Below are 26,898 nucleotides of genomic sequence, written 5' to 3'. Positions count from 1 at the left end.
TCTCTCTCCTTTTCTCTCTTCACCCAGACCTATTATCCTGACAGTAGCTAAATGCTGGGACCCTTCACCCCAGGGCTACTTTACCCTCCCACGCAGTGAGTAACCTGTTATATCTCCTAGGCTCTTTCTCAGTTCCTCTTTCCTTGATTYCTTGCATCCTCTTTCCTCACAACACACTCGAGGTCGAAGATCCAAAGTCCCTTCCCCTCTGACCTTCTCGTTTTGAGAACGAGGAGAGGGAGGACGCGAGAAATCGAGCAAAGACTAACTGCGAAAAGAGCCTCGGCTGAGAAATCCACCCAATGGTAGAGGAGACTACAACCCCTCCTCATAGTGTACACCCCCATTGTTCTTCCAGATGAGCCGATCCGGCCCATAGACCCGGCTGTGTGGGTGAGCCATTCTGTGGCCATGACAGGGGCCTACCCTCCCTACCCCGGCAGCTCCTCTCTCAGCACCATCACCTCCAACTCCTCGGTGACCGAGACAGAGCGTGAGTCCCTCTGCCTGTCTCTGGCCCACAAAGGTAAGGTTTGCTTTTATTTAGTACACTATGTTTGAGTCTTCTCGTGTCTCTTTCTCTTGCAAGTCTCAAGTTTTGTCATTTTGCTCATTGATCTCTGTTGAAGATTTCAGTCAGGGTTTCCCAAACTCGGTCCTGGGCCCCCAAGGGGTACACATTTTGGTTTTTGCCCTAGCACTACTCAGCTGATTCCAATAGTGAACTAATCAAGCTTTGATCATTTGAACTAGCTGTATAGTGTTAGGGCAAAAAACTACATGTGCATCCCCTTGGGGACGTGAGGACCGAGTTTGGGAAACGCTATTTTAAGTTCTCTCTTCTCTCTCAAGTGTTCTGTCTACCTTAGTTGATAATGAATAGATTTTTTTGACAGTCTGTTTCTCTTAATCTTACCCTCCTCTCATCTCTCTCTCCAGGGTTTGATGACTTCAACCTGTCCCTGCACTCTGACATGGCGTCGGTGGCTAAGGCCATGGCCTCCCCAGAGTCTGGTCTGGAGGTCCGGGACAGGATGTGGCTCAAGATCACCATCCCCAACGCCTTCCTTGGTGAGAGAACTGCTTCCAGATCTGTTTGTGCTGTATAGCCAACTTCTAGGGTGCTTTTGGATTTGGAAAGAAAGGTTATATCGTTGAAAAGTTATAACTAGTATTAGGGTTTAATGAAAAATATAGAAATAATAATAATACCGATGACCGGTATCCCAGGACTTCCCAACCAAGYACCTTCCAGTTTCCCAAGAAAAATATTGACAGGTCCYGTGRACCAATAATATTAAACATTTATGCCTCACTAAAAAATACAACATGTGCACGTGCAAATAGCTGCATGCATGAACCGGACATATCAACTTTTCTTTAACTTATTTTACTAGGTAAGTTGAATGAGAACACATTCTCGTTTACAGAAACGACCTGGGGAATAGTTAYAGGGGAGGTGGGGGAATGAATAAGCCAATTGGAAGCTGAGGGCGATTAGGTGGCCATGGTGGTATGAGGGCCAGATAGGAAATTTAGCCAGGACACCAGGGTTAACACCCCTACTCTTACAATAAGTGCCATGGGATCTTTAGTGACCACAGAGTCGGGGCACCCGTGWAACGTCCCATCTGAAAGACGGCACCCTACACAGGGCAATGTCCCCAATCAYTGCCATGGGGTATTGGGATATTTGTTTAGGAAAGAGTGCCTCCTACTTGCCCCCCAACACCACTTCCAACATGATCTGGTCTCCCATTCAGGGACCGACTAGGACCGACCCTGCTTAGTTTGAGGCAAGCCAGCAGTGGGATGCAGGGAGGTATGCTGCTGGCAAACTCTCTGGCGTCATTCATAGCCTACATTAGACCAGTCATCACAATTCTAGCAGCCTGCCGTATTTAGCTTACTCAACATMATGTCAATAGAAAACATCACTTACTTGCATGACTTCTATAAATTGCTGTCTCATGTGTAGGCTACTCATGACGCAGTTTACTGAAGGCAGTCTCATCTCACATTCACAAATCTCTTTTTGGCACTGGTAGAAGCTCAAAATAKGAACTGCAGCTACTCACTGGTCACAAAATGACTGGTATATTGTGATTACAACCGTGCCTCTAGGAAATAGATATTTGCAACATTGTTCCATGATGTGAAAATAACAAAAGCGAGTGCACGGCTAGCAGATACCATAGACTTCCAGTCATTGTACTAACCGTACTTAGCAGTTGCGCTAGCGCTAGTTAGCAACTTCCTTCAAACTGCATGCAGAGACATACAAATGCAGTGGTGGGCCGTCAGGGCCAGCAAGGCCTTCTCTGCTGGCCTAATCATCAGAATATACTTTTTTTTTAAATATATTTTCCCACAAATATGTATTAAATTATTCCCCAGAGTAAGAATTATACTCTTCATTTCATAGCTTTCCTCTTGGTTGCACTGCTTCCAGCCCCAGGTTGAGATTTGGAGGGCTGGTCTTTATGTTAGATCTTTTATCCAATCATATTCAGCCATCATGTGTTGCCAGGGGTCTAAAATCTGCCCTCAGGCCTTCAGAATCAACAGTGCGGGCGCTTGTAGCTTAAAGGGAATGGAAATGAAAATTTAGTGTCAACCAATCAGCTTTAGAGTTGGCTATTGTACGCCTGCTGGAGCCAGCTAGCAGGCGTAGTGCGTGCACGTCTTTTGATTGGATTACCAATATTGAGAGGCAGGTCCTATGGGCAGGTCTATGCAGAACCTCAGAAATAGGAAACTGAATTTGATAAACAAATTAAATTGCGTACTACTAAGCTGTTTTTTCAACCCACAATGGCGGAAGGAGGAGAAGATATCGATTTGGTCGAGGATATAATTATAACGCCATTCCCAAGACGAACTTTTCAAGAAAAGTTAGACATTGTAAGGTAAGGTCGCCCGACGCTACAAAGCCTGTCACAGGCGGGAAAGGGGTTCGTTCGCCACTTTCAAAGTTCCAACTACGAGCGCTATCAATGGCTCACAGGCTCAGAGAAGCACTGCAAACTGTACTGCTGGGAATGCCTATTATTTGCAAGTGATCGATTTGGTGTTTGGAGCCACACTGGCTTTGCAAACTTGAGTTGTCTAACCAAGGCAGCAACGAGACACCAAAGTACGGCTGGGCACTTACAAGCAATGGTGCTTTTGAAAACTTTTGGGGACACCCGAGTGGATCTACAGCTCAACGAACAAGCGCGCAGGGCAACGGAGCTGCACAATGAAAAGGTGAAGAAAAATAGGGAAATATTGAAAAGACTCATTGATTGTGTCATGTTTTTGGGTAAACCCTGTTTACCCAAAAATGTAAATTTGTCAATTTCAAGGTGACGCAACGCCTGGTTATACTCCGTTTCTGTCTAAATGTATAGTGTCTAGAGCCATGGCATCATAATGATGGTAATAAGAGGTGGATTAATTCGGGTGGGACTGTGTAGGACCTCACTGAAGGCCCCAGGCCCACGGCACGCCACTGTACAAATGGTATCCATGAGTTCATCTGACTCTGGGGAAGTAGATATAGGGCGTCATTACCACAATCACAACGTGTCCCTTTTAAACTGGCTGGGCCTAATATAGTGAATAAGAGGTCATACAATACGTTTTGTAGTGATTCATATGTTGCTGATGTAAAGGATATTTGCTGGTCTGTGGTGTGTAATGCGGAGCAACCAGACTTGACACATTGCTTATTACTAATAAGCACGCACCCATTAAGAAAATGATTTTAAGTCCTGTTGGATTGATGAAGAATTGAAAAATTGTATGGTTGAGAGGGATGATGCATGGCAAATAAGTCTGGCAGCCCAACTGATTGGCAAACTTACTGCAAATTAAGAAATCGTGAATAAGCTAAATAAATAGAGAAACTATACTATGAAACAAAGATGAATGATAGTAAAAAGCTTTAGAGCACCTTAAAGGACATTGTTTTGGGGAAATCATTCCATCATTCATTGAATGATGGCTAATTTAAACGTAGGGATGATACGCCAGCAACAAACGCTGACACTACACATCCAAGTATATCTGACCAAATTATGAAAGACAAGAATTGTACTTTTGAATTCCATGAAGTCAGCGTGGAAGAGGTGAAATCAACAATGACAAGCCAGGCCTCCCTGGTGGCGCAGTGGTCTAAGATGTGCCACCAGAGACTCTGGGTTGGAGCCCGGGCTCTGTCGCAGCCATCCGCGACCGGGAGGTCCATGGGGCGACGCACAATTGGCCCAGCGTCGCCCGGGTTCGGGAGGGCTTGGCCTAGCAGGGATATCCTTGTCTCATCGCGCACTAGCGACTCCTGTGGCGGGCCGGGCGCAGTGCACACTGACCAGGTGTACGGTGTTTCCTCCGACACGTTGGTGCGGCTGGCTTTTACTAACGACATGCCACTGGCTTTGAGTAAGGCCAGTGTGTCTGTATGCAGATGACTCAACACTATACACGTCAGCTACTACAGCGACTGAAATGAATGCAACACTTAACAAAGAGCTGCAGTTAGTTTCGGGAATGGGTAGCAAGGAATAAGTTAGTCCTAAATATTTCCAAAAATAAAAGCATTGTATTTGGGACAAATCAATCCCAAAACCCTAAACCTCAACTACATATCGTAATGAATAATGTGGAAATACAGCAAGTTGAGGTGACTAAACTGCTTGGAGTAACTCGGGATTGTAAACTGTCATGGTCAAAACATATTGATACAACAGTAGCTAAGATGGGGAGAAGTCTATCCATAATAAAGCGCTGCTCTTCCTTAACCACACTATCAACAAGGCAGGTCCGACAGGCCCTAGTTGTCGCACCTGGACTACTGTTCAGTCATGTCGTCAGGTGCCACAAAGAGGGACTTGGGGAAATTGCAGTTGGCTCAGAACAGGGCCGCACGGCTGGCCCTTAAAAGTACACGGAGAGCTAACATTAATGACATGCATGTCAATCTCTCATGGCTCAAAGTGGACGAGAGATTGACTTCATCATTACTTGTTTTTGTAAGAGGTGTTGACAAGCTGAAGGTACCGAGCTGTCTGTTTTAAAATACTCGGGACACCCATGCATACCCCACAAGACATGCCACCAGAGGTCTCTTCACAGACTAAGTCCAGAACAGACTATGGGAGGTGCACAGTACTACATAGAGCCATGACTACATGGAACTCTATTCCACATCAGGTAACTGATGCAAGCAGTAGAATCAGATTTAAAAAGCGGGTAAAAATACACCTTATGGAACAACGGGGACTGTGAAGTAAAAAAACAGGCAAGTGCGCCTGCATACACAACACATGATAACATACACACACTTTTGTGTGTTGTGAATTTGTTGTGATTCTGTAATGAATGTATTGTAATGTTTTTAAAATTGTATAACTGCATTTTGCCGGACCCCAGGAAGAGACAGCTAATGGGATTCATAATAAGTACAAATAACTACTTTACAATTTCACTTAACAGAACCTGAGTTGATAAAGTTTGACAAATACAATATTATAAACTGGGTGGTTTGAGAACAGCCTTTAGCCGTCGTATATTGGCCATATACAACACCCCCCGGCCTTATTTGCTTTAATAAACCATTGGATTCCTGTCCACATTTCTCCATTTACAGTGGTATAGTCATGTCAATTTTTTGGACTGGTATTTATTACGTTTTCAAATAGCATTTCCGGTTTGAACGGGAATACCAGGATGTTATCGGGATGTTTGCAATTTTCTCGCAAAGAAAATTGGTAGATTTACAGGAAAATATTAAACCCTACAGTAGATCATAGGTGGGGTTCTAATGATGATTGATTGGCAGGTTCTGATTAGTGGAGTGCCTCTACCAAAACATCGGGGGTTCTTAGTGAATGATTGATTGCAGGTTATGTGGTGGAGTGGCTCTCAAACACTTGGGGGTTCTAAGATGATTGATTGGCAGGTTATGGGAGTGGCTTACCAACACGTCGGGGTTCTAGTGTGGGGTTCTAATGGATGATTGATTGGCAGGTTCTGATGTGTTGAATGGCTCTACCAACACATCGGGGTTCTAGTGTGGGTTTAATGAATGATTGATTGGCAGGTTCTGTGTAGTGGCCTCTACCAACACTCGGGGGGTTCTAGTGTGGGTTCTAATGATGTGATGATTGGCAGGTTCTGATGTGGTGGAGTGGTCTACCAACACATCGGGGGTCTAGTGAAGAATTGATTGCAGTTCGATGTGTGGAGTGCTCTACCAACACATCGGGAGGTTCTAGTGTGGGGTTCAAATGATTGATTGGCAGGTTCTAATGTGGTGGAGTGCCTGTACCAACACATCGGGGGGTTCTAGTGTGGGGTTCTAATGGATGATTGATTGGCAGGTTCTGATGTGGTGGAGTGGCTCTACCAACACATTGAGGGCTTCCAGGACCGTCGTGAAGCCAGGAAGTATGCCAGTAACCTGCTGAAAGCTGGCTTCATCCGCCACACRGTCAACAAGATCACCTTCTCAGAGCAATGCTACTACATCTTCGGTGACTTCAGCGACTGTGAGAACTGTGAGTAAAACAGCACAAGCCTTCGTGGCTAATTGCCCATAGGCCTGTTTTACTGTACTACAGAGATGGGCAACAGGTGGCCATCCCTGTATTATGATTATTTTGGATAAAAAAATTGTCAATCTGTGCGGCACTCCTTTGAATTTCGAAATCCCGATGTGGCCCTCGAGCCTTAAGATGTTGCTGTGCCTGCTGTGCTACATTAGCTTTACAGTTTYGTTGCTGTTTGTTGTAAATATGTATATTTGCCATGGACTTTTTGCTGTTTTATTTTGTGAGCGCTCTGGTAAAATGTCCTATGTATTTGTATTGAAAATGAAGGTCAAATGATGCATCATACATCCCTGATTATAACTGTACCATTACTCGATTCTTCCTCTCCCAGACATGGCAAACCTCTCCCTGAATGACAACGACGGTTCTAGTGGGGCCTCAGACCAGGACACCCTGGCCCCCCTGCCCCTCCCGGGGGCCACACCCTGGCCCCTGATGCACACGTTCCCTTCCTACCAGTACACATCCAACCCCTACTCCAGCCAGCCGCCCCCCTACCACGAGCTTTCCAGCTACAGCTACGCGCCAGGCAGCACGGGGAGCCAACATAGCGAGGGTGAGGGGTGTATGTATACTGAACAAAAATATAAATGTAACATGCAATAATTTCAAAGATTTTACTGAGTTACAGTTCATATATGTAAATTCATTTGGCCATATCTATTTATTTCACATGACTGGGAATACAGATATGCATCTGTTGGACACCGATACCTTTTTAAAAATGTAGGAGCGTGGATCAGAGAACCAGTCAGTATCTGATGTGACCACCATTTGCCTCATTCAGCACGACACATCTGCTTCGCGTAGAGTTGATCAGGCTGATTGTGGCCTGAGGAATGTTGTTCCACTCTTCAATGGCTGTGCAAAGTTGCTGGATATAGGCGGGCACTGGAACACGCTGTTGTACACATCGATCCAGAGCATCCCAAACAGGCTCAATTGGTGACATGTCTGTTGAGTATGCAGTAGATGTAAGAACTGGGACATTTTCAGCTTCCAGGAATTGTGTACAGATCCTTGCGGCATGGTGCCTTGCATTATCATGCTGAAACATGAGGTGATGAGCGGATGAATGTCACAACAATAGGCCTCTGTGCATTCAAATTGCCATTGATAAAATGCAATTGTGTTCATTGTCCGTAGCTTGTGCCTGCCAATACCATATCCCCACTGCCACCATACGTTGACATCAGCAAACCGCTCTCCCACACGGTGCCATACACATGGTCTGCGGTTGTGAGGCCTGTTGGACGTACTGTAAAATTCTCTAAAATAATGATGAAGGTGGCTTATGGTAGAGAAATGAACATCAAATTCTCTGGCAACAGCTCTGGTGGACATTCTTGCAGTCAGCATGCCAGTTGCACGCTCCCTCAACTTGAGACATCCGTGGCATTGTGTTGTGACAAAATGCACATTTTAGTGGCCTTTTGTCCCCAGTACAAGGTGCACCTGTGTAATGATCATGCTGTTTAATCAACGTCTTGATATGCCACACCTGTCAGGTGGATGGATTATCTTGGCAAAGGAGAAATGSTTACTAACASGGATGTAAACTAATTTGTGCTCAATTTGAGAGAAATAATATTTTTGTGCGTATGGAAACTGTATTTTATATTTTATTTCAGCTCATGAAACATGGGACCAACACTTTACATGTTGTGTTTATATTTTTGTTCAGTGTAATTAATACGTGTTATGGATGAATAATTAAAGATTTCAGAGTGTTTTCCTGACAGGCCATACTCAGAAACTTGAAGATTGTAGGGTTATGCAAGGGTTAAAAAATGTCTAGTTTGAATCAGAGCTATAGATAGCCTCTGTATGAYTCTGGTTAGACTGTGATATTAGAATGTACTCAGCTTTTCTGGGGTGCCTGTTTTCACATTGTCCTGTCTTCTCTCACCCAGGGAGCCGGAGCAGTGGCTCCACCCGGAGCGAGGGAGAGAGACGGAGGGGAGGGAAAGGCGGAGGAGGGGTGGGCAGTACTAGCGGCCGGGATGAGAAGTCACCGGTAGGCGGAGACGGAGGCAGGGACTCTCGCTCAGGAAGCGGCAGCGAATCAGAGTATTCTGTACGGAGCAGCCTGAGGAGGGGGGAACACGGAGGCTCGGCCACCCCCAGTGAACACAGCCACTATAGCCACGTCAGCCAGCGCTCACACCACCGCGCACCCCCTCCACACCTCCAATTCCCACAGGGCATCCCCCTTTCATACAACCCCATGATGCTTATGATGGTCCCCCAGCACCCCCATCACCCTCACGTGCACCCACACACCCTCCAGGGCCTGGGGCAGACAGGGCCCTCGATGCCGGGCCTGCCCCCTGGCACCATCCCCGGGGGACCTCCAGGGGCACCCCCAACCCGTGACCTGGGCTCTGTGCCCCCAGAGCTCACCGCCTCGCGCCAGTCCTTCCACCTTGCCATGGGAAATCCCAGTGAGTTCTTTGTGGACGTCATGTAGGAGTGGAGACACTACAGAGGGTTGAGTCCCAAATGGCACCTAATTCCCTACATAGTGCACTACTTTTGACCTGAGTCCAATGAGCCCTGGTCAAAAGTAGTGCCCCTCTGGGACTGACTCAGAGGCTGTATATGGGGAAGTTGGTGTCCAGAATCAGAAGGATGCACGCTGCAGCATAAAGAAACTTTAGAGCGGTACCAGCAACATTCACGAGTTGCCTTGATTCATTTGAAYTCTTGGAAAGCTTTATGAGCCTAAACCCAGCCCAGACCATTGTCTCTCTTTGTGATGTCATTGGTTAACCAWGGTTTTATTAGGTGTCTCCTCATCTGACTGGAATCAGTTACCTCTAGATGTTTACCTATCTCTGCCTTATCTTACAAGCTGGCAAACATCTAGAGTAAGCAAAGATGAGTAATTCCTGTCAGCTCAGGATTCACCTAATAAAAACCTTAAATTGAGCTTCATCAAGGGTAATAGGAATACCTATATTTCTCTGTTGTTCAGACAGGAACATAGGTCATTATTATGTCAATATTTACAATGTGAAAACGGAATACATTTCACTTCAAGTAATTGTACATAATTCAATGTGCCACGCAATTACGACCACTGTTACATAGCTGTGATCATGTTTCTAAACATGTTTTCACTCATAGTGATATGGAGCATAGTACTACTATAGCCTACTTAGGAGGTTAATTGCTGTGGTGTTCTTGGAATATGGTACTAAAACACTACCAGCTGGAGAAGRAAAGTGTTGTATACATCATGTATCTGTTAATTGAAATGGATGAATTCATGCATGCATTCACATTTGATCTACTGATAACCAGCAGTAGGAATGTTTTTTTAATGAGAAGCTCTGTTGTCGGGTTTGTGTTTGCATGCACTCACGCTCAGGTCCTGTATTCACAAAGCAAGTAGGTAGGCTGATCTAGGATCAGGTGCCCCCGTCCATATAACCATATTCATTATGATTTGACAGGACTCTGATATGATTGATTGAATAAGGGCCCAGGTATTGTGGAGGCCTCCTGTCCTCTGCAGTAACTGGTGAGCCCCCTGATTCTGTTGTGATTTGCGCCTTACTGGTCAGTCGGCTTGATGCAGTGTGTGAATTGGGCCGGTACACACAGGTACTGATTACTGTACTGCTTTAGTACTGGCCAGTGTTATATTGGCTTAAATATATGAGTACTGGCACCCAAAATGACTACCATACCAGCACCTATTTCAGTTCACTTCAAACACTGGGTGGATGACTGGGAGATGGAAGCTGGTACAAACCGACAGACTGAAGTATTTGCGATAGCAGTTGGTGAGGGTCAAAGGATGTAGCCTGGTTAAACCAGACTGAATGCTATGCTCTCGCCATTGTTTTGAGTGCTGCATTCAGTCTGGTTTAACCAGGCTACAAAGAATTGAAAAAGAAGCAAATACAAAATAGTTGATATAGCTCTGATCTCACACTCCAACCCACATTTAGTTTTTTAACTGAGTGACATACACATTTTTATGTATACATTTCTATAATTGTATTAAAAGGTGCTTGATGAAGAGAATAGTTATGTTTCTTAGTATGGCACAGTCAGTAATGCATTGTCATATTTGCTTGTTTGTCACTTTTACATTTGTACAATTTAGTCATTTAGCGGACACTCTTATCCAGAGAGACTTAGTTAGTGCATTTATCTTAAGATAGCGAGGTGGAACAACCACATATCAGTCATAGTAAGTACATTTTTCCTCAAAGTAGCAAAGTCCGAGCTAGTAAGGGGGAATTGGCATAGGATATTATAGTTTAAATACAACTCTAATAAATTTAAAGTGTTTTCCCCTTAATTTGTAGATAACATAATTTGGTGTATAAGCCTTAATTGTAATTTTTAACTGAACTTCAATGATGGTGGCAAAAAAAAAAATTGACACTTATTTAATTGTTTTTAGAAGAAGCCTAATTTGGCTTTTGACGCTGTCCTTGAATAAAATAAAATAACATGGTTATATACTGAACATAAATACAACATGCAACAATTTTAAGATTTTGCTCAGTTGTAGTTCATGTAAGGAAGTCAGTCAATTTAACTAAATAAATTTGGTCCTACTCTATGGATTTCACATGACTGGGCAGGGGCGCAGCCAAGAGTGGGCCTGGGAGGGCATAGGTCCATCCACTTGRGAGCCAGGCCCAAATCAAATGTATTTGTCACATGTGGCTAATACAACCGGTGGAGACCTTATTGTGAAAWGCTTACTTACAAGCCCTTAACCAACAATGCAGTTGAAGAAATAGTCAAGGAAATATTTAYAATGAACTACATTGAATTAAAAAATAAGTAACAAGAAAATGCCATTAATTAGGCTATATACAAGGGGTACAGCTACAGAGTCAATGTGCGGGGGTACAGGTTAGTCGARGTAATTTGTAAAAAGTGACAATGTATAGATAATAAACAGCGAGTAGCAGCGGTGTAAAAATAAAAGCAGGGGTGGCCATTTGATTAATTGTTCAGCAGTCTTATGGCTTGGGGGTGGAAGCTGTTAAGGAACCTTTTRGGCCTAGACTTGGCGCTTCGGTACCGCTTGCTGTGCGGTAGTAGAGAGAACAGTCTATGACTTGGGTGGCTGGAGTCTTTGGCAATTTTTAGGGCCTTCCTCAGACATCGCCTGGTATAGAGGTCCTGGATGGCAGGAAGCTTGGCCCCAGTCCTGTAGCATAGCATCTGTGTCATCTGACCACTTCCATATTGAGTGAGTCACTGGTACTTCCTGCTTTAGTTTTTGCTTGTAAGCAGGAATCAGGAGGATAGAATTCTGGTCAAATTTGGCAAAAGGAGGGAGAKGTTTGTAAGTGTGTGTGAAGTAAAGGTGGTCTAGAGTTTTTATTATTAAAAAAAAAAAAAAAAAAATGTATCCCCCAGTGAAGGGAAATCTTAATGCTACAATATACAATGATATTCTAGATGATTTTGTGCTTCCAACTTTGTGGCAACAGTTTGGGGAAGGYTCTTTCAGCTTGACAATGCCCCCGTGCATAAAGCGAGGTCCATATAGAAATGTTTTGTCAAGATCGGTGTGGAAGAACTTGACTGGCCTGCACAGAGCCCTGACCTTAAACATCAAAAACCTTTGGTATTACTTGGAATGCAAACTGCAAGCCAGGCCTTATCACCTAACATCAGTGCCCAACCTCACTAATGCTCTTGTGGCTGAATGGAAGGAAGCAAGTCCCTGCAGCAATGTTCTAACATCTAGTGGAAAGCCTTCCCAGAAGAGTGGAGGCTGTTGGAGCAGCAAAGGGGGAACTGTGGGTGATAATGTAATATATATAGGTGCAGCTGCTATACTGAAGCAGCAAGGACATACAGTGGGGAGAACAAGTATTTGATACACTGACGATTTTGCAGGTTTTCCTACTTACAAAGCATGTAGATGTCTGTMATTTTTATCATAGGTACACTTATCATAGGTACACACAAAAATCCAGAAAATCACATTGTATAATTTTTWAATAATTCATTTGCATGACATAAGTATTTGATCACCTACCAACCAGTAAGAATTCCAGCTCTCACAGACCTGTTAGTTTTTCTTTAAGAAGCCCTCCTGTTCTCCACTCATTACCTGTATTAACTGCACCTGTTTGAACTCGTTACCTGTATAAAAGACACCTGTCCACACACTCAAACAGACTCCAACCTCTCCACAATGGCCAAGACCAGAGAGCTGTGTAAGGACATCAGGGATAAATTTAGAAATGCACAAGGCTGGGATGGGCTACAGGACAATAGGCAAGCAGCTTGGTGAGAAGGGCAACAACTGTTGCGGCAATTATTAGAAAATGGAAGAAGTTCAAGATGACGGTCAATCACCCTCGTCTGGGGCTCCATGGCAAGATCTCACCTCGTGGGGCATCAATGATCATGAGGAAGGTGAGGGATCAGCCCAGAACTACACGGCAGAGACCTCGTCAATGACCTGAAGAGAGCTGGACCACAGTCTCAAAGAAAACCATTAGTAACACACTACGCCGTCATGGATTAAAATCCTGCAGCGCACGCAAGGTGCCCCTGCTCAAGCCAGCGCATGTCCAGGCCCGTCTGAAGTTGCCAATTGACCATCTGGATGATCCAGAGGGAGGAATGGGAGAAGGTCATGTGTATCTGATGAGACAAAAATAGAGCTTTTTGGTCTAAACTCCACTTGCCATGTTTGGAGGAAGAAGGATGAGTACAACCCAAGAACACCATCCCAACCGTGAAGCATGGAGTTGGAAACATCATTCTTTGGGGATGCTTTTCTGCAAAGGGGACAGGACGACTGCACCGTATTTGAGGGGAGGATGGATGGGCCATGTATCGCGAGATCTTGGCAACAACCTCCTTCCCTCAGTAAGAGCATTGAAGATGGGTCGTGGCTGGGTCTTCCAGCATGACAACGACCCGAAACACACAGCCAGGGCAACTAAGGAGTGGGCTCCGTAAGAAGCATCTCAAGGTCCTGGAGTGGCCTAGCCAGTCTCCAGACCTGAACCCAATAGAAAATCTTTGGAGGAGCTGAAAGTCCGTATTGCACAGCGACAGCCCCGAAACCTGAAGGATCTGGAGAAGGTCTGTATGGAGGAGTGGGCCAAAATCCCTGCTGCAGTGTGTGCAAACCTGGTCAAGAACTACAGGAAACGTATGATCTCTGTAATTGCAAACAAAGGTTTCTGTACCAAATATTAAGTTCTGCTTTTCTGATGTATCAAATACTTATGGCATGCAATAAATGCTAATTAATTACTTAATCATACAATGTGATTTTCTGGATTTTTGTTTTAGATTCTGTCTCTCACAGTTGAAGTGTACCTATGATAAAAATTTACAGACCTCTACATGCTTTGTAAGTAGGAAAACCTGCAAAATAGGCATGTGTATCAAATACTTGTTCTCCCCACTGTACATAAGAGAACAACACCGTGGTATAGTCTATAATACCTATCAGAGATATTACAGCACCGTGAAGGACGGCAGGAGGAAACAGTGGGCAACTGAGTGCTCTGTAGCAGCACAGCCCGCAGGGTCATTATAGCCTGAAGGAAAGACAGAGGTATAAGGTTACAGAAACCAAGAGAGAGGGGGGGGGTCTGGAGAAACTCAGTGAAATAGGTACTGGCGCTGAGAACAGACAGTAAATTAAGAATAAAGCAATAAGTAACAATAAGATGGGATAAAGTAAATAAATTAAGATAAGACATTATAAATAACTAACTGAAAAGGAAAAGGTATCAGATAAAAACACTAAGTAAAGTTGAAATAACAAAGTAGACAGTTGATAAAATGAATGGAACACCAGTAGAGATCTTAGAGGCTAGACACCCCCTAAGCAAAGAAGAAATAATAAAAACGTCTATAAAATGGGAAAAGCGCACAAGAAAGTTGAGCACCAAATGGCCAGTGGTAGGGACACACATTCCTCCTGTGTGTGAGGAAATGGAAATGGAGACTCTGATAAAGAACCATAAACCAAATGACAAGAAACAGAAAAGGAAAAATAAACGAGAAAGAGAAAATGAAATATTAAACATGTTCAAAGAAGAAGGTGTTGCTTTGTAACAAAGCATGAAAACAGCAAGAGAAATGCTGAAGAAGGATGACAAAGGAAAAGAAGTGGGTGACTAACCCCCCACCTTATTCCAATGGACAATTTCCAATGATAATTGGACACATGGAAATAAAAGGTGAAGTAGAGATGACGGAAGAAAGAGAAGAGGTTGTCACACCTGGTGCAACATGTGCACCCTCTCACTCAACAGAGACAAGAAAAGGACTGAAGCACACAAGAACAGAAGAAGACGGTTTCAATTGCTATGGAGGCCTGAGAAAAGCCCTGGCAGCAATGGAAACAGCAACGGATGAAAGAGAGTCATCAGAGCCACATACAAGAGAACAAAAGACAAAAAGGAAGAAAACCTCAGGAAAGGCCTAAAAGTATTAGCAGACTACCAAGCAGAACAGAATCTCAGTGAATCAGAAGAAGAAGAGGAAGAGAGCGACAGATCCTATAGGAATAAAGTAGAAGGAGAAAATCAAGTAATGGAACAAAAAATAAGAGGAATATGAACGACTAAAATTAGAACTAGAGGAGAGTAATAGAAGACCAGAAAGAGAACATGAGGCTTCGGCCCGCAATGCATATGAGGGCATGAGGAATGAGCCTGCAGAAAACTATCCCAGGGCACGTAGAAGAGGGTCAAAGAAAGAATCTGGCTTTTATAGGAAACAGTGTCCAATCCTGATAAAAGGCACTCAGGGACACTATATACCATGGGCTACGCAGGACCTGGAGGGGTTGGTTGTCCGCCTGCCAGATCTCCATGAGGGGGCTGGAAAGTGGATCAGAACCTTTGAAGAACATACAGTGGGGAAATTACTGGCAGTGGGTGACATAAAGGCATTGTTAGCAAGGGTAACGAGCGTGCATAGAATGGGAGAGATCATGCAGGACGGAGGCATCGATGGCACAGAAGGGGAAGTGATAATGGATGGACTAATGTTCAACAGACCTAGACCAGCCATCTGGCAGGCTTTAAGAGCAGCATACCCAACGAAAGTTGACCCCAAAGCACTGAGAGGTGAAGCTATTGGGGCCACAGAAAACCCAGCCACATACCTACATGGACAACTGAAAAGATGGAGGATGGAAACAGAACAAGATCCAGAGGGGAACGAACTAATAACAACAATGTTCCGGAGTTCAGTGATAGAAGCCATGCCCCAGCCAGTAAGAAGCTGGCTGGAGGATGTGGTGGGACTTACTTCAAAACCCTACAAAGAATTCTGTGACTATGTGATTCATGCTGTGGAAAAACATAGGAAGGATGAACAGAGACAGATTGAACAAGGAAAAGACATTCAAAGGAGACTGACCCAGTTGCAGCTGGATGAACTAACCAACAAAGGGAAGAAGAAAGTCCAGGCCCCAGTAACGACCCCTGGGCCAGAGATGGGAACAATGGCTGCTGTCTCCCCAGGAGGGCCACAACTGCTCGACCCCAGGCAGGCTCAAATGCCAACCACACTGCCAGTAGTAAATGTGTACACACAGCCCCAGAATTGGAATGGTGGGAAAAGACAACAGAAAAATGTACAGCCCGATCAAGGGAAAGGACCCAGGATCCCTCGAGGGGGATGCCAACAATCAGGACACACCAGACAAGATTGCCCTACAAACCCTTGGCAGGATCGGACTGGAGGAAACACAAATAACAGGCAACCACCAACAAACAATAGCCCAAGGCAGCCACCTGGTACTGAAAACCAGAGTGGTTGGAATCCGAATGGTGGATGGCGGGGCGGCCCAAACCAGCCTTCGGGCCCTGTGAACCCATGGTCAGGGCCTAATCAAGCATACTAGGCAGGCCCAGATAATCCTACAGGGGAGGGTCAGTTTCCAATAATAACCACAAGAGCTGACCAAGAACCTATGCTGCAGGATCAAATAGAGAACAGAGGCACACCAATGATGATAGATACTGGAGCCACTTACACATGTGTGAGTTCAAATTATGCCTCTCATTTCCCCATGTCTGGAAAATATGCCAAAACAATAGGATTCTCTGGAAATACGCAGTTAATTCCAATGACTGTTCCAGTTCGTCTGACTGCTGATGACAAATTAGCTACAATTCCAATATTAGTATCAGATCAAACACCAGTTAATCTACTGGGAAGAGATGCTCTATGCAAAATGGGCATACAAATTAAATGTTCTCCTGAAGGAGTGATAATAGAAAGAACAGGAATACAACTACCAGTGGTGACTGCAGGTGAGACAGCTAATATATATTGGTTAGGAGGCATTGAGGCAGATGTAGACAGAACTGTAAGGAGATGTGGTAAATTTGTGCAGGCCCAAATACCTAAAGCAGTTAGAGCAAAATCTGAATATCACTGCACAATGCAATTTGACCCTCATCAGGACCCCCTGTTAGAACAACTCTGGGTTATGGGGGCAAATGGCAGGAAAACACCAATTATGTCTCAGTATGTGATCATTGGGAAGCAGGGAACTGCAATGGATGTGATGGACGGAGACGGATCTGAATTTGTGCAAAAATGGTTCAATGTCTCTGACTCTGTCCCTCACATTACATTGCTAGTAAATCAGGGATTTACATCAAAAGATCTAGGGCCTATGATGAAGGAAGCTGGGAAAAAGAGATGGGATAAAACAGACAATCCACTGATTTTCCATTCAAAAGATAAGGCATTTATCAAAATTAATAACCACTACAATGATGATGGGTGATCCTAGGGAAATAGAGGTCAGTGCAGGCCAACAGGTAGTGTTAGGTGAGGGAATAGGACTGATTAGTGAACTCAGAACAGAAATGGAGAAAATCATACCACCAGAGGTATGGTCACAACATGATACAGATGTCGGGTTAGTAAAGTCAGCAAGTCCCGTCACCATCAAAATAAAACCTGATGCTAAACCTCCGTGGAAAGCCCAGTATCCTATGAAGCCTGAGGCTGAAGAAGGGATAAGATCAACAATTGAAGGACTGCTCAGGGCAGGTGTATTGATAGAGATGCCCAGCCACTGTAATACACCTTTGCTACCTGTTCTTAAAGCCGATGGTAAAAAATGGAGACTGGTACATGACTTAAGAGCTGTCAATGACATTGCACAGGATTGTCCTGCGGAAGTTCCAAACCCTCACACACTGTTGACCAATGTTCCCCCTGATGCCAAGTACTTTACTGTGATTGACCTATGTAGAGCATTTTTTAGTATACCCCTGGCGGAAGAATGTAGGCATTTGTTTGCATTTAGATACAGAGGCAAAACTCTGTCTTACACAAGACTTCCCCAGGGATTTAGGCATAGCCCGCATTTATTCAATCAAATACTGAGAGCTGATTTGGAAGAATTACTGCTTGATGGCACTCTGATCCAATATGTGGATGACCTGTTAATCTGTGCCTCAACAGTGGAACAGTACCACTTTGACTCATTAAAGGTACTGCAGCGATTAGCAGAAGGAGGACACAAAGTCTCTAGAACAAAACTTCAGTACTGTCAACCCCAGGTTGAGTACTTAGGTAGAACAATAGCTCATGGAACTAAAGCAATAGCTCCAGGACAGCTAGAGGGTATTAGCAAAGCGCCGTTGCCACAAACAGTAGCACAAATGATGACCTTTTTGGGAATGACAGGATTCAGCGCAGACTGGATAGAGGAGTATGTAATCAAGACATCTCCTCTGAGAGAAATAATGAAAGAAGCAGGACAGCTTAATCTGAGAGCACAACTAGATTGGAACACTGATGCGTTGGTTGCATTTGAAACACTTAAACAGGAAATGCAAACAGCACCAGCTCTAGCACCCCCAGATTACACTAAATTATTTTTATTATACGTAGCAAATAGGTGTGATAATTATGCAGCAGCTGTCCTTATGCAGGAAACATGTAGTGGTAGGAAGAAACAGCCTATCGCTTACTACAGTTCTAAACTAGATCCGGTAGCTCAGGATTACCCACCATGCTATCAAGGGTTGGCAGCAAAACATTATGCTTATGACAAGGAGTCAACTATCACCATGGGGTATCCTGTGATCATAAGCACTCATCATAAAGTTGTGGAGATGATAGAACAGGGTAAATTTGTGTTAACTAATGCTAGGACTTTGGACTCTATGACTTTACTCACCTATCCTGATGTCTCCATTAAAATATGTAGTACTGTTAATCCAGCCGAAAGAATTCCATTTGACTTTGAAGGGAAAGCTCATGACTGTGTTGCAGAGGCCTTAACATTTACCAAACTGCGTTCAGACCTAGAATATATTCCATTAATAGACAGAGAGGGATGGAACATGGAGAACTACTTTGTAGATGGTTCTTGTTTCAAGGACTACACAGGTAATCATGCAGGGTTTGCAGTAGTTAAACAACAGGGGAAGGCTTTCACTGAGGAAATATTGGAACATTGTCCTCAACCTTGTTCAGCCCAGCTGGCTGAACTACAAGCACTAACTGCAGCATGTGTGCTAGGAAAAGGAAAGACCGTGAATATCTATACTAATTCAGCATACGCACATGGTGTATGCCATTTGTTTGGTGCAGTCTGGAAACAGAGAGGATTTAAAAAGAGTGATGGCAAATTGTCAAACTAATGACAGCTTTAATGTATCCTCGGAAACTAGCAATAATCAAATGTCAAGCACACAAAAAAGGTAATGACTTTGTTATTAGGGGTAATAATGTAGCTGATGAAGCTGCCAAAAATGCTTCTAGATGTATTGTCCCAATTCTAACTGCACCTTTGATGGACATGGTTGGCATTGTGCCTATTACAACTCCGGCTGAGCTGGTTCAAATTCAGTCTCGTGCTGGAATTGATGAGCAAAATACCTGGCTACAGAGGGGAGCCTCTAGATAGACATGAGGTATGGAGAACACATGATGGTGCCATACTAGCCACCACTACCTTATTGACTTGACTTATTAATGATCTAGATCATTGTGCAAGGGGGGAGGTGATAAGAAAAATCAAAAAACAAGGTTTTTGGTCACCTTATCTACAGGCAACAGTAGATGAGATCTTGTCAAGATGTGGAATATTTGCGAAAAACAACATACGTAAAGGTATAACAACGCCCATAGGTCACATACCGGTTCCAGAAGGCCCATTTCGACACATTGTAATGGACTATGTACACATGATAAAACCTATACGTGGTAAAAGGTACATGTTAGTTATCATCGATAGGTTCAGCAGATGGATAGAAGCAATACCATTGGCTGATCAAGGATCAGGCACAGTGATAAAATTCCTATCAAAAGAAGTAATACCCAGGTTTGGTATTCCGTCCGAAATTAGTTCACACAATGGTTCAGCGTTTATACAAAAAGTTGTAAAAACATAATACAGCAGCTAAGAATGAAACAAAGATTGGGATGTGTTTATCATCCGCAATCACAAGGTATAGTTGAAAGGGCTAACGGCTCCCTGAAAAACAAGATAATAAAGATCTGTAAGTCTACAGGGCTTAATTGGGTGGATGCTTTGCCGCTTGCTCTGAGCTGTCGCATGGAAACTAACAGAAACACGCCATTATCACCGCATGAAATGCTTACGGGTCGACCCGTGCCTATACCAACATTAGGAGGACTTTATAAAGGTCCCTCCTTAGATATATTGCAAGATGAATTAAAAACATATGTACAGCACCTAACTAAGATGCACAAAGCTATATATTCACAGGAGAAAAAGAAGGTGCCCGAGCCGGAACCAGAAGGACCTCTCCCGGGTGATACCAGGAGATCTAGTCTACATTCGAGTGTTCCCGGAGGAAGTGGGATCAGCCGAGGAGAGAAGGACCCTACGAGGTGGCCAAAGCAACGAGAACGGCCGTCCAAGTGAAAGGAAGCCAGACGTGGTACCATCTGAACCACTGCACCCGAGTCCCATCAGAGAGAAGGAGACAACCGCATAGAGATGAGGACACAGAGGATGCTGATTCACCAGGCGGGAGCCCGGAAGGAGCAGGAGCAGCGGAGATCGAGACGCCGGGGAGGAAACAAGAAATCAGCTGACCAAGTGGAAGCCAGGATACAACGGATGCACCGCCTAATGCACCCAGAAGAGGACGAAGGAGAGACAACACTGGGGGAAAAAACCTGCGAACAACCAATATTCTCTCCTGTGGGGCCAGAGAGCCCAGGGATGGGGGGGGAGTGACATGCCTGCTACTCCTAATGACATACCTGTTGTGGCAGACCTCCTTGACGGAAGCCCTCTACAGTGGGCCCCAGAAGTACTACCTAAAGAATGGGGGCGACTCTTCCCTGATGGAAGCCCAGTCAGTTCTGAGGAAGGAGCCCCACAGGAAGGAGGAGAGGAAGGAACCCCACAGGAAGAAAGATGAGAAATCCCACAAGAAGGAGAGACCTCACGGGGAGAAGGAGGAGTTCCACAGGCTGGAGAGGAGGGCGACTTCCCCACAATTGACTTTTCAGCTCTTGAATGGTCTCCTTAACAGACAATTGAAGTTAGAACAGAAGAACAATGACATTGACATGACAAGAGCAACAGTGAACACTGGTACAGAAACAACAGACTCAAGCAAAAGACTCTCACAATCAAGCAGTATGGTGGAAGCAGGAAGAGAAGAGAGGAACCTGCCGAACAATCTGAAAAGACTGACAAGGTTAGCATTTCTGTTCCACCTCAAATCATAACAGAAACAGAAGAACAGAAGTCAATCTCAATCAAGAGGATCAAACCTCTACCTGAGACTGCATTTTGTGGATGGACACATCATCAGATAAAGGGAGAAGTCATCTGGGACCCGAAAGGATGTGACCTGACATTAACCAAAGAAGAAGACGAGTGGTTGCTTACCATGAATAATATTGAAACTGTTGAAGGTGAAGAAAATGTAGTTGAAATAGCAAGAACAAGATTAACTGAAGGGAATAGCATAACTGTTATTAGAATTGGTCCTACGCCGATACCGGAACAAGAAGAACCTGTGACAACTAGAACAACGAAAACAACAGTGGCAGCTGCTGCAAAGACTACAGTAGTTACCACTAGGATACCATCTATGGCCCTTACCAAAGAGTCCACTGTACCCACAAAGAAACCTGAAGCATCGGCGTCAGGAGGGTTCTTTACTGACATTTGGAACTTTCTGACAAATTCTAACAATCTACCTCAAGACAAGAACATTGTAACAACAAATATCTTAGAATCGGAACCGCTCAAGGACACCACACTGGAAGAAGTAGTGAAGAATGACTGGTATAAATGGGCTAGATATACAGCAGCTAAACATAGAATGGACAATTGCATTTTGTGTAGCAAATCACCTTTGTCTGATCTTTTAATAGTACCTTAACCTGCATCATTTAAAGACTGCTAGTTGGAAAAATGTTCATTGAACTAATAGAAAGTACTATATTCCCTTGTGCAACATAGAATGCAGAATTGCTCTAGGTAGCACTAGGGGTAGGAGTATGTTGAATGAAACCATGTTGGGAGATAGTGAATGTGCTGCCTATGACATTAGAACTGAATTAAATTGACCTCAACTGGACAAAAGTACCATTGTTAAAAGAAAATATGAATGTTTCTATAGCTATGGTACTGATGGAAGTGATGTAGGAAACACTACTGTCAAGTGTGATACTATTTGGGTATTAGAAACTGATGGGGTTCGTAAATTTGATGAGAAAGGGTTGATTGAGAATAGAAAAGGTTTGTGTGGTCACAACTYAGGTTGCACCATCTCTCACTATGTTGAAAAATCAAGACAGAGGTATTGCTGATAGTTTCTGGATGTGTGGGAAAAACAAACTGTTGAATGTATTGCCTGAAGGATGGACTGGTCTTTGCCCCTTAGTCAGAGCAATTCAACAGGTTACCATTATTAAATCACCACAGGAGGACTATGTTAAAACTAGAGTTAAAAGGGCTTATGAAACAGATCCTGAAGTATACCTTGACACAATTGGACAACCTAGAGGAATTCCTAAGGAGTTTAAGGCTATGTACTACATGCTCATTGCTTTTYCACAGTATATTGGTTTATTGAAAGAGTTTTATTTTTTGGTTTCTGACTGGATCTTTTACTCCTATCAAAWTATTGACTGGAGATGTTTGGTCTAGTTGGGTTGTGCTTTATTCACATTMATTTAATATTTTATTTGCATGCATGTAGTTGATGCCCTTTTGACTCCATCCTCTTGGTATTCTTTTAAGTATAGTTTGTGGGACTAATTAGTCCCAGAGGRGGGATTTGTGGGAGCTAATGTAATATATATAGGTGCAGCTGCTATACTGAAGCAGCAAGGACATATGTACATCGGACAATAGTAGGAGAAGGTGACACCTAGCACATTTTTCTATTTCTGAAAAGGACAACATGCCAAAGATTACATTAAGCTGAACAAACATGAGTACAATGGCCAAGGCCATAGGTGCTTAGGACAGCTGGACATACCAATGGCAGAACGAGATAGGAAGGAGGGTGGTAGCAAACTGACCAACAGGTGGAACATAAGCATGCAACAAATGTATTATTTTTTGTAGGACATGAAAGGGTCCCGCCACCATTCTAACCTAACCAGAAGCAGATATGGGCGTTATTGGGCGTAAACAAGCAAGGAACTTAGACTAAAAGATAATGGTGGCAGAAGGACTAAGGGAGTAACWTAATTTGCATGTGGGATGTACTCATATGCTGTATGTGTATAAAAGCCGAGCCAGTGCTCAGGGAGGTTGGTTGTTCTGCGGACCAGCACGGCTTCTGCTACTTTGTATTAAAGCCTATATTGAATTCACAAGTTCTTGTAAAAGTGTTATGTTTCTGAGACAGTTTTCCACGACAGAAYCAGCTCCATATTAATGCCCTTGAGTTTGGAATAAGCTGTTTGAGCAGGTGTCCCCATACTTTGTCATGTAGTGTATCAGTACACTCGTAAAAACTTAAGCATAACGAAACTTCTATTTGATCAAATAAGCCATTACATTTTTTCTTGACCAAATTCGACACTCAATTAACATACAAAAACTCCTTGCTTGGTGAGAGAAAAAACAACAAAAAACACCACCTGCTGGAGAAGACAGATTTTGGGCCCAGTTATCCCTCCCGCTTTGCCTCTTCCTCTCTGGCAACTTCACTATTGATTTTCTAGATTCAGGTTCACTCAAACATTTTAAGCATTGTTTTTCAACTGATAGTTACAGCTGATTTGGGGATTTTATATCGACTCACTCTCCTTAAATATTTGTCATCTGATGTATTAGTTTCTACGGAAGTCCAGAGAGGACATGTGAATAACAAAATATACACTGAACAAATGTATAAACGCAACATGTAAAGTGTTAGTCCCATGTTTCATGAGCTGAAATAAAAGATCCCAGATGTTTTCCATCTGTACAAAAACCTTATTYCTATCACARACTGTCATAAACTGTCTCAGGGAAGCTCATCYGCATGCTCGTTGACCTCACATGCGTCTTGAACTGACTGCAGTTCGGCGTTGTAAAAKACTTCAGTTTGAAAATGCTCACCTTCTATGGCCATTAACACACTGGAGAAGTGTGCTGTTCACAGATGAATCCCGGTTTCAACTGTACTGGGAAGATGGCAGACAACCGATACATATCGGTAGTCCGGGTCAGGTGAAATCCATAGATTAGGGCCTAATGAATTTATATCAATTGACTGATTTCCTTATATGAACTGTAACTCAGGTAACTCTTAGAAATTGTTGCATATTGCGTTTATTTATTTTTTTCAGTGTATTTCCCTCGTTATGTCGATCACGACTAATTTATCTTATGATCACTACATAATAAAAGTTGTTTTGTCGAACACAAGATAATCAAAAGTACCACACATCAACCATTCATTTGTTCAGGTGCAGGATAACCACGTCATCATGTGGCTGTGTTGTTTGTTCGCAATGTTGGGCATTTAAGCCCTGAACTATGCCTGACGGGCAACCTTTCTCCCAGACTATGYGCCACCCCCAAGACCACAGCCCATTGCAYGCAAGGAATAACGCAGCTAGTCTTGTGAGCTAGCTAGGTAAYGTTAGTCTTGTTAGCAAGCTAGCTTGTTATCTATGCTGGTTGTTATCGAGCAGAACTGATATATGTATAATTGCAAGGGACACTTCATGTTTTGTGGATAATATTTACATTTACAGTGGGTGAGCTCCATTCCKGGCAGGCTGCTCAGATTTAGCAGCCTCAGAGGCTGATAAGTCAGGATGCTGCCTTGTAGGCTGTTTCATATGTAAGGCTTCTTGCAGACAGCCGGCCGGGCGCATGCACGCTGACTTCGGTAGCCAGTTGTACGGTGCGGCTGGCTTCCGGGTTACTCGAGCAGTGTGTCAAGAAGCAGTGCAGCTTGGCAGAAGAGTTGCAGCGATGGTACAAGACTAACTACCAATTGGATATCACGAAAATGGGGAGAAAAAGGGGTTAAAAGTACAACAAAAAATGAAAATGGTATACTTTTTAACTTAACCAGTTTTGGTCTTTAAAGCAGGGCCGACAGACAAGTTCCTTACTTTTCCCCCCTTCATAAGACTCCTGAATAGCAGACTGTTTGCATTGCCCGCCCCCCCTCTTTTACGTTGCTGCTGCTGCTCTCTGTTTATTATTTATGCATATTCACTTTAACTCAATCTACATGTACATATTACCTCGACTAACCTGTGCGCCCGCACATTGAYTCTGAATCGGTACCCCCTGTATATAGCTACTGTCATTTTTTTCTTAACACTTGTTTTTTTCAACTGCATTGTTGGTTAAGGGCTTGTAAGTAAGCATTTCACTGTTATGTCTACACCTGTTGTATTCGGCACATGTGACAAATAAAATATGATTTGATTCCACTTGCCTCTTCCATTTTTGCGGTAATGCTGCAATTTTGGGTAGAGCAGATATTTCCATATTTTTATTACCTGCATGTGTGACAACTYCACCAGCCCTATTTATGATATAGTTTACAAAGTTAATATAATTTTAAAAAATGTATTCCCCAAATAAATATTTTTTATCAATTAGTATATTTGAGTTTAACCATAATATTTGTTGCATTATTTGTTCTGTCTTTTCTGGTGGATTAAACTAAAATTGCAATCAACTTTCTATGGCTTGTTTTAACAATAGTGATATTTTGGAGAGGATTTCATTTTCAAATAACCGAAAGTGARAGGTCGTCATCTGAATAAAGGGAAAAAGGCCATTCTTGAACATTGACTAATCTGCTAGATAACCAGCTCAGATTTAAGTATACCTTTTGTATGACTGAAGCCTTTAGTGAGAGGTCTAATGCTTTAATATTTAATTTCTGCCCTCCGAATTCATATTCATTATATAAATATGCCAGTTTAATTTTGTTTGGCATGCCATTTCAAAAATAATGTTAGCAAGATATTATCTATTTTTGGTAACTTTCCTATAAAAATGTATGGAGTGAGGTTATTTATTTATTTGGGATATGTATACCGAGTATATCCACATCACAATCAGACCATTTTATTGGTAAAGTAAAAGTAGTATTTTTTTAATGATCCAATACGTAATATCATCATTTGGTTGTAATCCAGAGAGGTTGGAAAACGTTTCTAGATCCTCCGAGGCTGTGGAGAGATCCAAATTATGGATAAAAAAAAACAACATATCATCAGCCTCGGTATTCAGGCAGTATTGGTTTTTGTTCACGTTCAGTACGTTTATCCTGTTTTTAGTCGGCTTATGCTCATTATTAAACTCACCTTCTGCACCTGACTCGTAGCATATACGTTACACGCTTTTAAGCCCTGAATTTCTAGCCCCTTGATATTATTGTTGGATACGATTTTAATAGTTAGCAATTCTAAAGGCACATTTAAAAGTGTCCCATACAATAAGGGGATCTGCTGTACCTACAGTACCAGTCAAACGTTTGGACACACCTACTCATTCAAGGGTTTTTCTTAATTTTTACTATTTTCTACATTRTAGAATAATAGTGACAACATCAATACTATGAAATAACACATATGGAATCATGTAGTAACGTGCTTCAACACCTGCATTGCTTGCTGTTTGGGGTTTTAGGCTGGGTTTCTGTACAGCACTTTGAGATATCAGCTGATGTAAGAAGGGCTTTATAAATTTGATTTGATGTAACCAAAAAAGTGTTAAACAAATCCAAATATATTTCAGATTCTTCAAAGTAGCCACCCTTTGCCTTGATGACAGCTTTGCACACTCTTGGCATTCTCTCAACCAGCTTCACCTGGAATGATTTTCCAACAGTCTTGAAGGAGTTCC

At 43.2% G+C, this 26,898-nt stretch overlaps 1 protein-coding gene across 2 annotated transcripts in view; it reads left to right on the top strand.

Moving 5' to 3' along the window:
• LOC111950631 (segment polarity protein dishevelled homolog DVL-2-like) overlaps positions 1 to 12,028 on the top strand; it is a 36,769-nt gene extending 24,741 nt beyond the window's left edge. The window contains exons 10-15 of one of the 2 annotated variants that reach the window (XM_023968374.2): positions 28 to 95; positions 359 to 526; positions 940 to 1,071; positions 6,363 to 6,539; positions 6,925 to 7,149; positions 8,507 to 12,028. In XM_023968374.2, coding sequence (XP_023824142.1) covers positions 28 to 95; positions 359 to 526; positions 940 to 1,071; positions 6,363 to 6,539; positions 6,925 to 7,149; positions 8,507 to 9,063 — 1,327 coding nt within the window. In that variant the 3' untranslated portion in view covers positions 9,064 to 12,028. Of the gene's footprint in view, positions 1 to 27; positions 96 to 334; positions 527 to 939; positions 1,072 to 6,362; positions 6,540 to 6,924; positions 7,150 to 8,506 lie in introns of both variants that reach the window. The other variant, XM_023968373.2, reaches the window with a different exon arrangement.
• Positions 12,029 to 26,898: the final 14,870 nt, after the last annotated feature.

The sequence above is a fragment of the Salvelinus sp. IW2-2015 genome, linkage group LG23 (genome assembly GCF_002910315.2).
Source record: "Salvelinus sp. IW2-2015 linkage group LG23, ASM291031v2, whole genome shotgun sequence".
Taxonomy (NCBI): Eukaryota; Metazoa; Chordata; class Actinopteri; order Salmoniformes; family Salmonidae; genus Salvelinus; species Salvelinus sp. IW2-2015.
This window is presented reverse-complemented; position numbering and strand designations above follow the sequence as displayed.